Below are 11,848 nucleotides of genomic sequence, written 5' to 3'. Positions count from 1 at the left end.
TCATCTGACTACAGAGAAGGCACTGAGGCCAGACCCAACCCAGCCAAGCCCAGCCCAGAGCCCGTGTCCAGCTGCCTCGGCTTCTGCCCTCAACCAGACCAACCACCTGAGCATGACCTTCAAGTCTGGCCTGGATGGCAGCACTGGGATCTGTATCTTAGCCCCTGAATAGGAACCAATCCTATGGCCTTTTGTTTACAAACCCTCAATCTGCTGGCACAAGCCATACTCACTCTCATTGGCTGGAAAAGAAATCTATTTATTAATGAACTTGGAGGAAGTTTTGCAGCAGCTGCCCTGGCAGCATCACAGCAGGACTAAGAGGAGAGAGGAGAATAGAGACTCAGGAGCTGGGTCTTAGTAAGGCTTGAGGGAGAAGTCCATTAGGACAGGGAAAGGTCACGTTCATAGGGCAAACAAGTCAACGTTTCTGGATGCTGGTTGTGGGTTCTCCCAGGCCTCTTCCTGGTGCCTTCAGGGGACCTTCCTCCTCCAAGTGGGCATAGGTTTCGTGTCGAGCAGGTGAGTTTCAGACCCATCATCTTCTAGGGGTGGATTTGGTCTCTCCTTCCAGGCTTCAGAAAAAAGTCCTGTGGGCAAGAGGAAGGAGGTACACCAGGTGTAACAGGCACAGGCCCTGTGGGAGCACACTCAGCCCAGGGCCAGGCCCCACACCGGGGGCACCTGCCCTGCTGGCACAAGACCCTGCTAACCTCTGGAGGCCCCTCCTGGGTGCAGGTCCCAGTGGTTACACATCAGTCACTGCCATAACACATAGGAAGCCCAGGAGGAAGCAGAGGGGCACTGGGATGGGGAGAGGGGACAGGCAGGAAGAGGAATGGGGGGTCCTTGGCAAAAAGCAAGCGACAGAAAACATAGGACCGCTTAGGCTCCCAGGAGCCACTGTGCAGCAGCCAGACTATGTTGGGAGCATGGGGCCCTAATGTTTTGAGGACCTTGTCATAGAAAAACTGACAGGTCCGGGCTTGGGTCTGCCCCAGATGCTGCCGGCTGTGGGCTTCGGCCCACATCAAGGTTTAGTTTCACAGCCACCTGCCACTGGGAGGGAAGCACATGCTGGAGTCAGGCTCCATGGCATGTCCCACAGAACCTGGAGCCCAGGGGGCCAGAAGGCACCGAGGAAGGCTTGGCCCAAGCAGCACCCAGCCCAGGCCAGGCCAGAGCAGGACATGAACCCTCTTCCTCAGCAACCCAGATTCTTTGGACCAACTGGAGAAGTCTCTTCAGAGACCTAGCTCTGTCCCAGCATGGAGCCAGGTGGAGCAGGCTGGCACACACAGAAAGGGGTGGCACATGTTGCTGAGGCAGGTCTTGGGTTGGGCAAAACTCAGGCTGGCTTTCCTATGGGCACATTTAGCCCAGCATGCCTGGCTTGAAGCCTTGTCTGTGCCTGCCAGGGAACAATGCCGAGCTCCACTGGGCACCATGTGCGTCCCTGGGGCCAGAGCACCTGACTGACCCATGTCACTGATGCAGCATCTCTATGAGCCATTGTGGCCTTAGGCAGCACATGTGCCCATCCAGATGCCAGTCCAAAGAACCTGCCAGCAGCATGGACAACAAATGGCCACAGCACACATCATGGCCAGCCAGGCCCTGTGGCCTGCCTGCCAGCCTATTCACCGTGGGCTCCAGCTGTAGGAGGAACCCGTGTCTGTACACGGGAGCCTGGTCTTCGAGGAGCTTTCGGACTGGCTGGGGGCTTTCAGCTGCGGAGGAGGGAAGGGAAGCGCTAGATCCGCAGGACACAACAGGAAACAAAACAGGTGCTGTTACTCCAGGCAGGACTCCCCTGCCCATTTCCCTTCACTTGCTGCTGCCCAGGCCCTGAGACTGCAGGCTAAAAAGCTACCTGTCCTCACTTCTGCAAGGCATGCAGGGAAGCCAGCTTCTCTGGGCTGTGTGAGTGGTGGTGGGGAGTGAGGGGTCAGGGCAGACATGGGACGAAGTAAAGACAGACACCCAGGGAATGACAGAGGAATGATAAGGCACCACAAATCCCCAGAGAGCCCTAGTAGTTTTGACTGTGTAGGGACCCACCATCATCCATGCAGTTAATCAGGAAGACCTTCCAGAGAGTGAAGGATGAATAAGAAAAGCTTTAAATTATCTGATAGCGGAGCCAGGGATAGAGTTTGGAGTGGGGCATCAAAAAGCTGGGTGGGAGCTGGTATTGTGGCATAGCAAGTAAAGCCACTGCCTGCAATGCTGGCTCCCATATGGGTGGCTCTTCGAGTTTCTGGTTGTGCTACTTCCAGCTCAGATCCCTGCTGATGTATCTGGGAAAGCAGTGGAGGACGGCCCAAGTGCTTGTGCTACTGTACCCACGTGGGAGACTGGGAAGAAGCTCTTGGCTCCTGACTTCAAGCTAACTCAGCTCTGGTCATTGTGGTCAATTAGGAAATAAACCAGTGGATGAAAGATTTCTGTCTCTGTAACTCTACTTTTCAAATAAATAACTAAATCTTCAAGCACACAAACAAACAAAAGATCTTAATTTGATAATGTGCTTTGGAACTTGAGACCCAGGTTCCCACATGTAAAGATGATCTCGGACCAGACAGCTTTGCAGGCAGCGTTGACAATGCCTGGGGACAGGGACCTGGTTTTGGGAGTTTCCAGGGAACTTTGATCTGAAGCAGCTGTGCGCTGGGAATGGCAGAGGAAGATGGCCATATTTCAGTGGAGAAGGGCAAGAAGTAGGCCAGGGGCCCACAACCACTTACAGCTCATCATCATACTCCTTGGGGGGACAGACGGCAATGACCAGGTCGATCCAGTCCTGTAGATGAAAAGCCATGCGACTCTGAGTCCCCATTCCCCTCCCCGGGTACCATGGGGAAGTGGCCTTGGGGAGGCTCTGGGGGCAAGGAGGTGGGATGGGTCTCACAGTGGAGTCCCACGGCCTAGGGAAGTTTCTGGTCTCTGAGGCTTTGCCGCTGCACAGGGCCGACTTGCAAGGCTCTTGAATGATGGACACTAAGATCCTAAACCCTGCTCTGTGGATCAGGCTAGACAGCAGGATCAGAATCACTTGCAGGAATTTCTTAAAGAATAGACTCACAGATAGGGCTCCTGCAAGACTAGGGTGGGTCCTGGCAAACAGTATGTGTAACCAGCTCCTCCTAAGAAGTTTCATGTACAGCCAACTGGGGCCTTCCAGTCTAGCTTTCTGATCCTAACACTTGACACTCCCCTCCCACCAAGTGGAATCATGATCTACCCTTGGTATGGGTGCATCCCCTGAGAAGTGTCTGGGGTGTCCCTGGGCCCTTTCTGCCAAGCGCTAGCTCCTAATAGTAAGCTGTGGTCTCTCTCTCCCCACACCTCCCTCCATCCAATGCAGCATTGCCTTTAAGAAACACAGAAAACTTCTGTTCCCCCTGCCCTAATGCAGCCCTTCAGATCATCAAACAGTCATCATGTTACCCGTAAGTCTTCTCTTCTCCACATCCTGTCATGTGGGTCCCAGGCCCATCTGGTCAGCTTCCTTGGCACTGAATTTAATACCCCAGGCTCGGCTGCCTGCACACAGTTGCATAGGTTGTGCATTGCACAACATGAGTGGGCACCATTCCCATACAGTGCATAGGACTCCAGTACAAAGCATGGAGTCCTGGGGTAGTGGCCCTGACCCAGGCAGGTGTCTCAGGAGCTCAGAACAGACACCTGCCAGGCCATCCTTCAACCCTGGACTCTCCACTTCCATGAATGCTTCCTAGTAGCTCCAAACACACTCTTAATTCCTCAATTAAGGTGCACTTAGAGAAGACATTCTGTTTTTCTCAGATGGGCTGCCACAAGCCAGTGTTTGTCCCACTGAATTCTCAGACTCAGGGTCATGAATTGGCTTCTCTTTTTCTGAATTCCATCTTGTAAGATTTAGACCATCAGCCAGATGGGGCACTTGTGAGAGTTGCCTGCACATTGGATGCCCACCCTAGGATGGGGGCTCCGTGTGTCAGGCCTGGCTGCTGAGGCCAGGGTTGGAGGCAGGTAGGATATAGGGGGAGGGTGAAGGGAGCTGCTTCTCACCCCGCCCTGGTTCCAAGCCTTCTGCAGCGTGGCTTCGGCCTCAGCCAGCGTGTAGTCTGTCACTATCTTGCCGTTGATGGCCATGATCTCATCCCCTTTCACGATACCACCTGCAGGAGGACACAACTGATGGGTCACCAGGGTTGGATGGGATGCATGCCCAACCTGGGGGGCCATGGAGGAGGCCCTATCCTGGGTGCTGAGAGTGACTGTGGGTTCACAGAGCACAGAGTGCAATGCACCCAGGTGCAGGGACATGAATTTTCAATATGCAGCCATGCATCTGACTGTTGACTTGGTCACTGAGGGTCTCTCTTCCATCACATGCTTGACTCCATGGGGACATGCTTACTCTTCTGATCCCATGTCACACTGTTAGCACTTAACACACTTTCTAGGACATTCATGGGCATTTGGGGGATAAGATGAATGGCATTAAAAGGTATTTCTGGATAAGCAAGCTGTCCTGTGATCTGACCATTTGGGGAAAAGCCAAAAGTTCTCCCTGTAGAACTTTTCAGAGCCTTGAGCATGACTAGTTTTTTGCTTCTTCTTCTTCTTCTTCAAGACCTATTATGTATTTGAAAGGCAGAACGAGAGAGACAGAGAGAGAGAGAGAGAGAGAGAGGGAGGGAGAGAGAGAGAGAGAGAGATTTTCCATCTAATGGTTAACTCTCCAAATGGCCACACGGTTGAGGTTGGCCCAGGCCAAAGCCAGGAGCCTGGAAATCCATCTGTATATCCCACAAGTGTACTACAGGCCCAAGCATTTGAGTCATCTTCTGTTGATCCTCTAGGTAAATTAGTAATGCTTGGCTGGGGTTTTAATAATGGCTGGTAGAAGAGCAGAAGAATCATCCACCCACCCTGGTCCTTGCTCCCCATGGGACACGCCAGACAGACGGCCTTCCCAAGGCAAACTCCAGGGTGCACAAGTGAGGACAGAGGAGGTAGGGTTAAGTGGGGTGGGAGGGCAGGAGGGGGCCTTGACAGCTGAGCTGAAAGGAAGGCTCAGAGTATGACAAAGAGTTCCCATGCAGGCTGGCAGAGCTGAACTGCACCCAGGACTTCTGGAACCCACAATGTCCCTTATTCACCACCCACAGAGGCCTGGCTGCTAGCTCCTGGGTGGTTTTCCTGGTTTCGTCCTGGCTTTCTACCACTGGCTTTCTGCAGTTCATGCCAGACTCCAGTCCAGAACTCTTCAGTGGAGTTTGATTGTAGGAGTTCCTACTCTGGCTGGGAATGAAAGGTTAAGGGTGGGGCCGGGAGCGTCCCCTCTTAGGGGTACTTGTGCCTCCACAAAGCTGGCAGGAGCCTACTTAGCAGAAGCAGTTGTATAGGGTGGCATTTCCAACACTGCCTGGTAGATGAGTGGGCAGTTCACAGCGAGGGACTGTGTCCATAAAGGTAGTAAGCATCAGTAGAGTATGACAGTGGATGAGCAGGTGAAAGCAAGAAGACCAAGCTGCAGGAGACATAGGGGTTAGGGGGCCCTAAGACTGTGGAAGACCTGGGCAGAGGTGGCATTTGTGGCAGGTGGAGCAAAATAACCAGATTGCCTGGATACAGGTCTTGCCTCCCATCGACTGTGACTATGAGTCCTTAAACCTGTCTATGCCTCAGTTCCTAGTAGGCACCTGAAACATCCAGACTTGGGGCTGTGTGACAGGACACCTAGTAGGAGTGGGCATTTGGGTCAGCAGTACTGCTTGAGACACCTGCTTCTCTATCAGGGCCCCTGAGTTTAGCTTCTGATCCAGCTTCCTAATACCTGCCCTGGATGTCAGGTGTTTTGCCTCCTACTGTGTATGTGGGAGACTGGATGGAGCTCCAGCATCCTGGCTTTGGCCTGCCCAGACCCCTGGGCATTGTGGGTATTTGGAGTGAATAGTGGATAGAAGATCTCTCTCTCTCTCTCTCTCTCTCTCTCTCTCTCTCTCTTTCATCTTAGAAGTAAGTACAAGAAGGAATCACATCTCATCCAGGGTGGGTGCCAACTCTTTCTGCTCTAACGACAGCTGATGTGAGCAGGTTTCTCTCCTGCCTTTCTCTGTGCTGTTCCCCCTCCCCAGAAAGCCCTTGTCACTTCCCACGCCTGTCACTGGGTCTTTTCCAGTGTAGGCCCTGCTCTGACAGGAGGTCTTCCAGGCATCTTGGTGGGTGAGGGCCTCCCCAGGGCCCCCCCAGCCAACCTCCAAGCAGCATGCAAAGCTGCCAGCAACACATGTCTATGCTGAGCATCTTTCCACCTGGGAGGGCAGGGCACTGATCTGGGCTGGGAGATATGGCTGGCTGGAACCAGAGTTCCACCCCAAGCTGGTAGGGGCAGGTAGAGACCTTGGGAAGCCATCATGCCCTCCTTTCCCCTGCAGGGGTTGGACCCCACTCACCATGCCGTTCAGCTGCTCCCCCCTCATACACAGCTGAGACGACCACTTTCCCAACTGGGGAATCCACACCACCTTCCAAGGCCAGGTCCAGGGCACCTTCCTGGTTGGAGAAAAGCAGACCTCAGCAGTGAGACAGATGCTATCTGTCCCAAGGCAGGTGCATTCCCAGGAAAGGCCAGGGAGAGAGCAGGGTCGTGAAGTCACCCAGGAAGCCCAAGCAGGGTGAAGGGGGCACAGAAAGTGGTGGCTCCCCCTACCCCACCCTATACCTTCTTAATGCGCAGAAGCCTGACGTCTTTCCCCATGATTTGCTCTCGGCTGAACTAGAGGGAACAGAACAGTTGGGGTCTTGATGGGCCAGAGGATGGGGCAGGGCAGTGAAGCTCTGGGTCCCATGGAGCACACAGACAGGGGCCTTTCCTGGACCTACCACAAGTGATCATCAACCAGGGATCCCAGGATCCTTAGGGACCACACACACACACACACACACACACTGGATGCTGGAAAGCCATTGGAAAGGGGCCCTCCAGGAGAGAGCAACCGAGGCATCTCAGGTGCTCCCAGCACCCCACCTTGTCCCCAGGGATCTCACGACCCAGTAGGTACCCCCACCATCCCATGCTGCAATTCTTCCTCTATTCCTGGTGCGTGTGGGGTAGGGGTGTCTTCCCATGAGGGAGGACTTTTGTCTCTTACCATGGTGTAGGGGTCAAAGCCTTCTTCATATTTTCGGAAGTCCTGGGAGCAAAGGGAGGGATTTAGGGGTGACAGAGCAGATGCTCCCAGGAGTCACTATGGAAGCAAGCTCAGGGTAGAAAGGGAGTGGGGGTGAGGGGTCTGAAACCAAGAGTCAGAAGCAAGGGCGGGCTGGCGTGCAGGGAGGAAGCTGGCAGCCCCAATAGCCAGAGCCCCCAGAATTGGAGATAAGCAGGAGGCTGCAGGTGGCATGTGGGGACCACAGCCCTACACTGTCCCAGCAGGTGGGCATCTATGGTTGAATGGACACTGGCAGCCCCTGCATGGCCTGGCTAGATAGGTCCTGCCCTACCAAAAGCCTTACCCCTTGCCTCCTATCTTCTGAGACTCAGGGTCAGGCCATGCAGCCTGTGGGGCTGAGGCACAGTGCTCCTGTGTCCCATGCTCCCCTAGAGGAGGGCCTGTCCCATAAGGAAGGCTGCCTTTGGGACACTCAGCCCCAGGGAAGGGGGCCATGACATCAGGCACAGAGGCGACAGAGGTGTGGGGACATTGCTGGCTGTTCTCAATGGAATGTCTCTGCCACACTTGGAAGGAGAGAGCCCCATATTACCCAGCTGCCAAAGAGCCCAGGTTAGCCCTTTGGCCAGGGAAGGAAGCCTGGCCACACACAGGTTGGGGGATTGTGCTTGACTGACTACTAAGGGGACCATGTGCTCAGCTTAGGAGAAAGGCATTGAGAGGGTGGGCAGAGCTGGAGCTTGGGGAGCAAACTGACACCAATTCACTCTCCAGGCTGGCAGCACAGCTGTCGGGAGTCTCAGTGGGAGGCAGACATGAAGGACAGCCCCCAGGGTCGGCCTTGCACTGGCCTCGCTGGCCAGGCGAAGCCATCCTGAGCTCACAATGGGTTTCCCAAACCACAATGCCAAGTGTCTCCAAGGGTTCTGTGGCTGGTGCTGCGAGGTGGCCACAGATGTCCCTCAGCCCAGCACACTGTGGCTAGGGCTGGGCACAGGAGGAGGAACTGTGTAGCACACAGATGTCTGGGCTCCTGCTGGTTTCCCTGCTCGTGAGCTGTCATTTTCAGACTCAGTCCCAGAGATGGACTGAGTCTAGCCCAGCTCTGAGGCCACATCCTGGCTGGCCTGTGGGTGCTGGGGTCACACATCCCAGGGAGGGTCTGCCTAGCTCTGGACCTTCTTCTGGAAGGCCGGCTGACTCCTCTCTCTGACCACTGAGAACCTGCTCTTGGGGCTGGGTGAAACAGCAGGTGTTTGCATCTTGTGAGATTTAGGTCAGAGATTCATAATCCTTCAAACATGAAACCTGACTGCCCACTGAACAAATGAAGAAACTGAGACCTGAAGGTCTCAGCATTCATCTCTATGGCACTCAGAGCAGAGCCTTGACTCCAAGCCCAGAGCCTCGGGCATCTGGCCCTGTTGTGTCTCTCACTGTGATGCACGTGAGTCCTAAACACCCAGGGCCCTGGGGGCCTGTTCTGTGAGCACTTGCAGAGGCAGGGGTGACACACTGAAAGCACAGATGCCACAGAACTCTGCCTCCTGGATTCAAGGTCAAGGTCTGACACTAGCTGGGCCATCACTGATACACTCCCAAGTCTCCACCCAGTGTTTCCTCTCTAGACTGGGCTGGACACAGCAGTTACCCCCAGGGTTGCTATGAGATCAAACAAGAAACTGCACCAGGCACGGCACACCCAAGGATGGGCTGTCAGTGTCACGCCCCAGTCCTGGGCTTGCAGGTGCCCAAGTGTCACTGTGCAGTAGACATATCCCCTCCAAGCCATGCTGACAGGTGGATCAGTCAGGGATCTGAGGATGGCTTGCAAGGGAGGGGGCTAGAATAGCCAGGCCTGGCTGCAAGGTTGCCACCTCACAGATTATCTCTTGGCAGAGAAGCAGCCAGTCAATCCAGGGAGTGGGGAGTAGAAGGGGTGCCTCCCTGACACCCTTCAGGGACCATGAACATAGTACGGGAGCTCTGAGCAGATGCAGGACTGAAGCTATCACTTCAGTGTCAGTCAGGGTTTCTGAGAACACAAACTGTGATCTTCCTGGAACAGAGAAGACAGAGAAAGGGCAGGCAGACACCACAGGTGGCCCCTTCTTTCTCTCCCCAGGCTGGAACCAGGGCCCAGCTCAGCCGCTGTGATGCCCCAAGGGGTTCCCCTACTGACCTAATCAACAAACCGACCAGCCAAAGGGGCAAGCAGCATTTGGTCACCTTGGACTCAGGGCCTGCCCAGTCCTGGATCTCCATCTGATATGAAATGCCACCCCTGAGCCTGATGTGGGCAAGGCGGCAGGGAACACAGGGCTCTGGCCTGAGGCTCCCCAGAAGATGGCTCTTGGGGCTGCCTGGAACCAACCAGCACTCCCAAACAGACAGACGTAGGGTGCTGAATGATAGGGTGGGGTGGGTGGGGTATGGGGAGGATCTTGGACACACGGTGGGGGTGGTTTTACTTGTCTGAATGCCGTCTGATACACCACCATCCTCTTCAACATCTCCTGTGGCTGCCAGGAAGAAAACAATGCCACGCTGACATTACCAATGGGTCTCCTCTGCCCCCTGGTGCCAGCCGTGTCAATTCCCTCAGCTGACAGATGCAGTTCTGACTTGCTAAGGGGCCATCTGCCGTGTCCCCCTCCCCCAGGCACAGCAGCGGTACCACTCATAGTCAGGCACCCAGAAGGCAGCAGAGCTGGCCCTGGAATGTGAACTTTACCCTTTGGGAGCCAACGGGACAGTTAGAGCTCAAAATAAAGATCTGAACCCATCTGTCCAGGCATTTGGATAGGGAGGGAGGCAAAGATTCTGGCCCAGCTCCTGCGTCTGGCGGGGGTGGGGGGCAGAAGCAGGTACCTTGGTGGGTAGTGGTGACAGGAGGCTGCACAGGAGTCTCATCCCCCTCAGACACCAGTGACCATGGATGGACAGTGCCTCTCCGAGTCCTGGGACCACCCTTTGGACCCCTAGCCCTACTGATGAGTGAGAAGGGCATTGGATATTCTCTGGCCCATGCTCCATGCGGGGTTGAAATGGGCCCAGGACCAAGCTATCTGTTAGCTTTAGCAAGTTGACTCCATGACAGAGTGTAGGCTTTGGGATCTAAAAAATTGGGGATAAGTAGTGGCTTCAGGCTCTGCCTTGGGCAGCCACCTTAATCTCTCTGTGTTTAGTCTCCTTGGGAGGAAAACAGGAAGCATCTTGCATATTGCTGTGAAGATTACATGAGACCAGGCAGAGCTGAGCATATGGCAGGCCCTTAGGAAGCCTTAGCTGCTATTATTATTGCTATTATTAATTATCATCACTATAAAACAGCACACCAGACTGTTTGGCCAAGTGGGGGCAACCATTCCACCCATGGGTCATGTCAGCAACCCTGTCAACTTATCTTTAGCCAACCAGAACGTGACCAGATGGCATCTTATCTGAGTTTGCATACCACCTCATGCTCCCTCCAGAGGTACTTGCAGGGGACCCGCAGGGCCTTACCAGAACCTCGGACTTCACAGCTGGCCTGTAGATAAAATTGGGCTCCTGGTGGACCATGACAGGTTTGGAGATGGTGGACACGCCAGGGCCTCGTGGAGGCTGTGGGCTTGGGCAAAATGTCTACAGGAGTTAGTTTAAGAGAGACCCACATGTGAGGTGATGGTGTTGTGGCCAGAGCCAACCACGGTACACATTTGCAAAGACACACATGCACATGCTGAGCCAGCCAGATCCCTTTGTCCTGGGCAGAGACCTCAGAAGGTCAACATGGGGTCTGAGGTCACAAAAACTCCTGGGCAGCTCTAAGGAACCTGCCTTGGGCCACAGTGTGGCATAGGGATACCAATACCCACTGAAACTCTGGGCACATACTTGCAAGGAAGGCTGTCTTGCTTGGTGGCCACCCATGCCATCCAGCAACCCCTTCCTCTAAAGGCTCTCTCTTCTGGCCCTGCAACATGAGGTATTTACTACTGCTGCTGGCTGGGCACAGAGATTTTCAAGGCCACAGCCTCCTGGGGAGCTGATGCAGCTGGTCTGTGTGCTCTAATTCCCTTGCGTATCTTAAGCAAGCTGTGTCTGATTAGGTCACAACCTCACCCCAAACCCCTCCATGGGGCTCCACTGATTTCCTTGGCCCCACCTCCAAGGCATTTAATGAGCTTCTTCACCTTTCTTTTCAACATCACCCCTCCTTCCCTCCCACCTCAACTTCCAGGCAACCCTGTCTGAGGGAAGTTTGAGCCTTCCCTGTGTTCTGATCAGAAAGTAACAGCAGGAACTTTGTGATTCCTTGAAGAATCAGAGAAAGCTGCCCCGTAGCATGTCTCTTGACCCTGCCTCCAAAGTTTGTCAAGATTGTTCTGATACCATGCTTGTAGCTTCACCAAAATCTTCCTGTACTCTGGACTGGCAAAGGCCATTGTAAATGCCTATGGAACGCCTGTGGTGTGCCTGCCATTCTTCCAAGTGTTCACTTAGGATTTCTCCATGTGTTACTTCACTGGATTCTCCCATCAGCACTCCCCTTCCAGGTACTAGAGTGCCCAGGCTCAGACAAACTAACCCACACCAAATGTCATCAGGCAGCATGTGGTGGAGCCAGGACTGACAAGCAGGCAGGCTAACTCTCTGCTTTTCCTCAGTGTCATCTTCATGTTCCCTATACCTTC

The 11,848-nt window shown here is 54.3% G+C and overlaps 1 protein-coding gene across 3 annotated transcripts in view; it reads right to left on the bottom strand.

Annotated features, from left to right (window-relative positions):
• Nucleotides 1-240: 240 nt before the first annotated feature.
• The window catches only part of USH1C (USH1 protein network component harmonin), a 42,425-nt gene continuing 30,817 nt past the window's right edge, over nucleotides 241-11,848 (bottom strand). For 2 of the 3 annotated variants that reach the window (XM_058663283.1, XM_058663284.1), the window contains exons 16-21: nucleotides 7,149-7,190; nucleotides 6,719-6,772; nucleotides 6,450-6,549; nucleotides 4,057-4,166; nucleotides 2,748-2,803; nucleotides 241-590 (exon numbers count right to left, since the gene is read on the bottom strand). In XM_058663283.1, coding sequence (XP_058519266.1) covers nucleotides 578-590; nucleotides 2,748-2,803; nucleotides 4,057-4,166; nucleotides 6,450-6,549; nucleotides 6,719-6,772; nucleotides 7,149-7,190 — 375 coding nt within the window. In that variant the 3' untranslated portion in view covers nucleotides 241-577. Of the gene's footprint in view, nucleotides 591-717; nucleotides 1,754-2,747; nucleotides 2,804-4,056; nucleotides 4,167-6,449; nucleotides 6,550-6,718; nucleotides 6,773-7,148; nucleotides 7,191-9,640; nucleotides 9,692-10,676; nucleotides 10,797-11,848 lie in introns of those variants that run through there. The other variant, XM_058663285.1, reaches the window with a different exon arrangement.

This window comes from Ochotona princeps, chromosome 4 (assembly GCF_030435755.1).
Source record: "Ochotona princeps isolate mOchPri1 chromosome 4, mOchPri1.hap1, whole genome shotgun sequence".
NCBI classification, from domain to species: Eukaryota; Metazoa; Chordata; class Mammalia; order Lagomorpha; family Ochotonidae; genus Ochotona; species Ochotona princeps.
The sequence above is the reverse complement of the archived record's forward strand: the minus strand, read 5'-3'. Positions and strand labels throughout refer to the sequence as shown.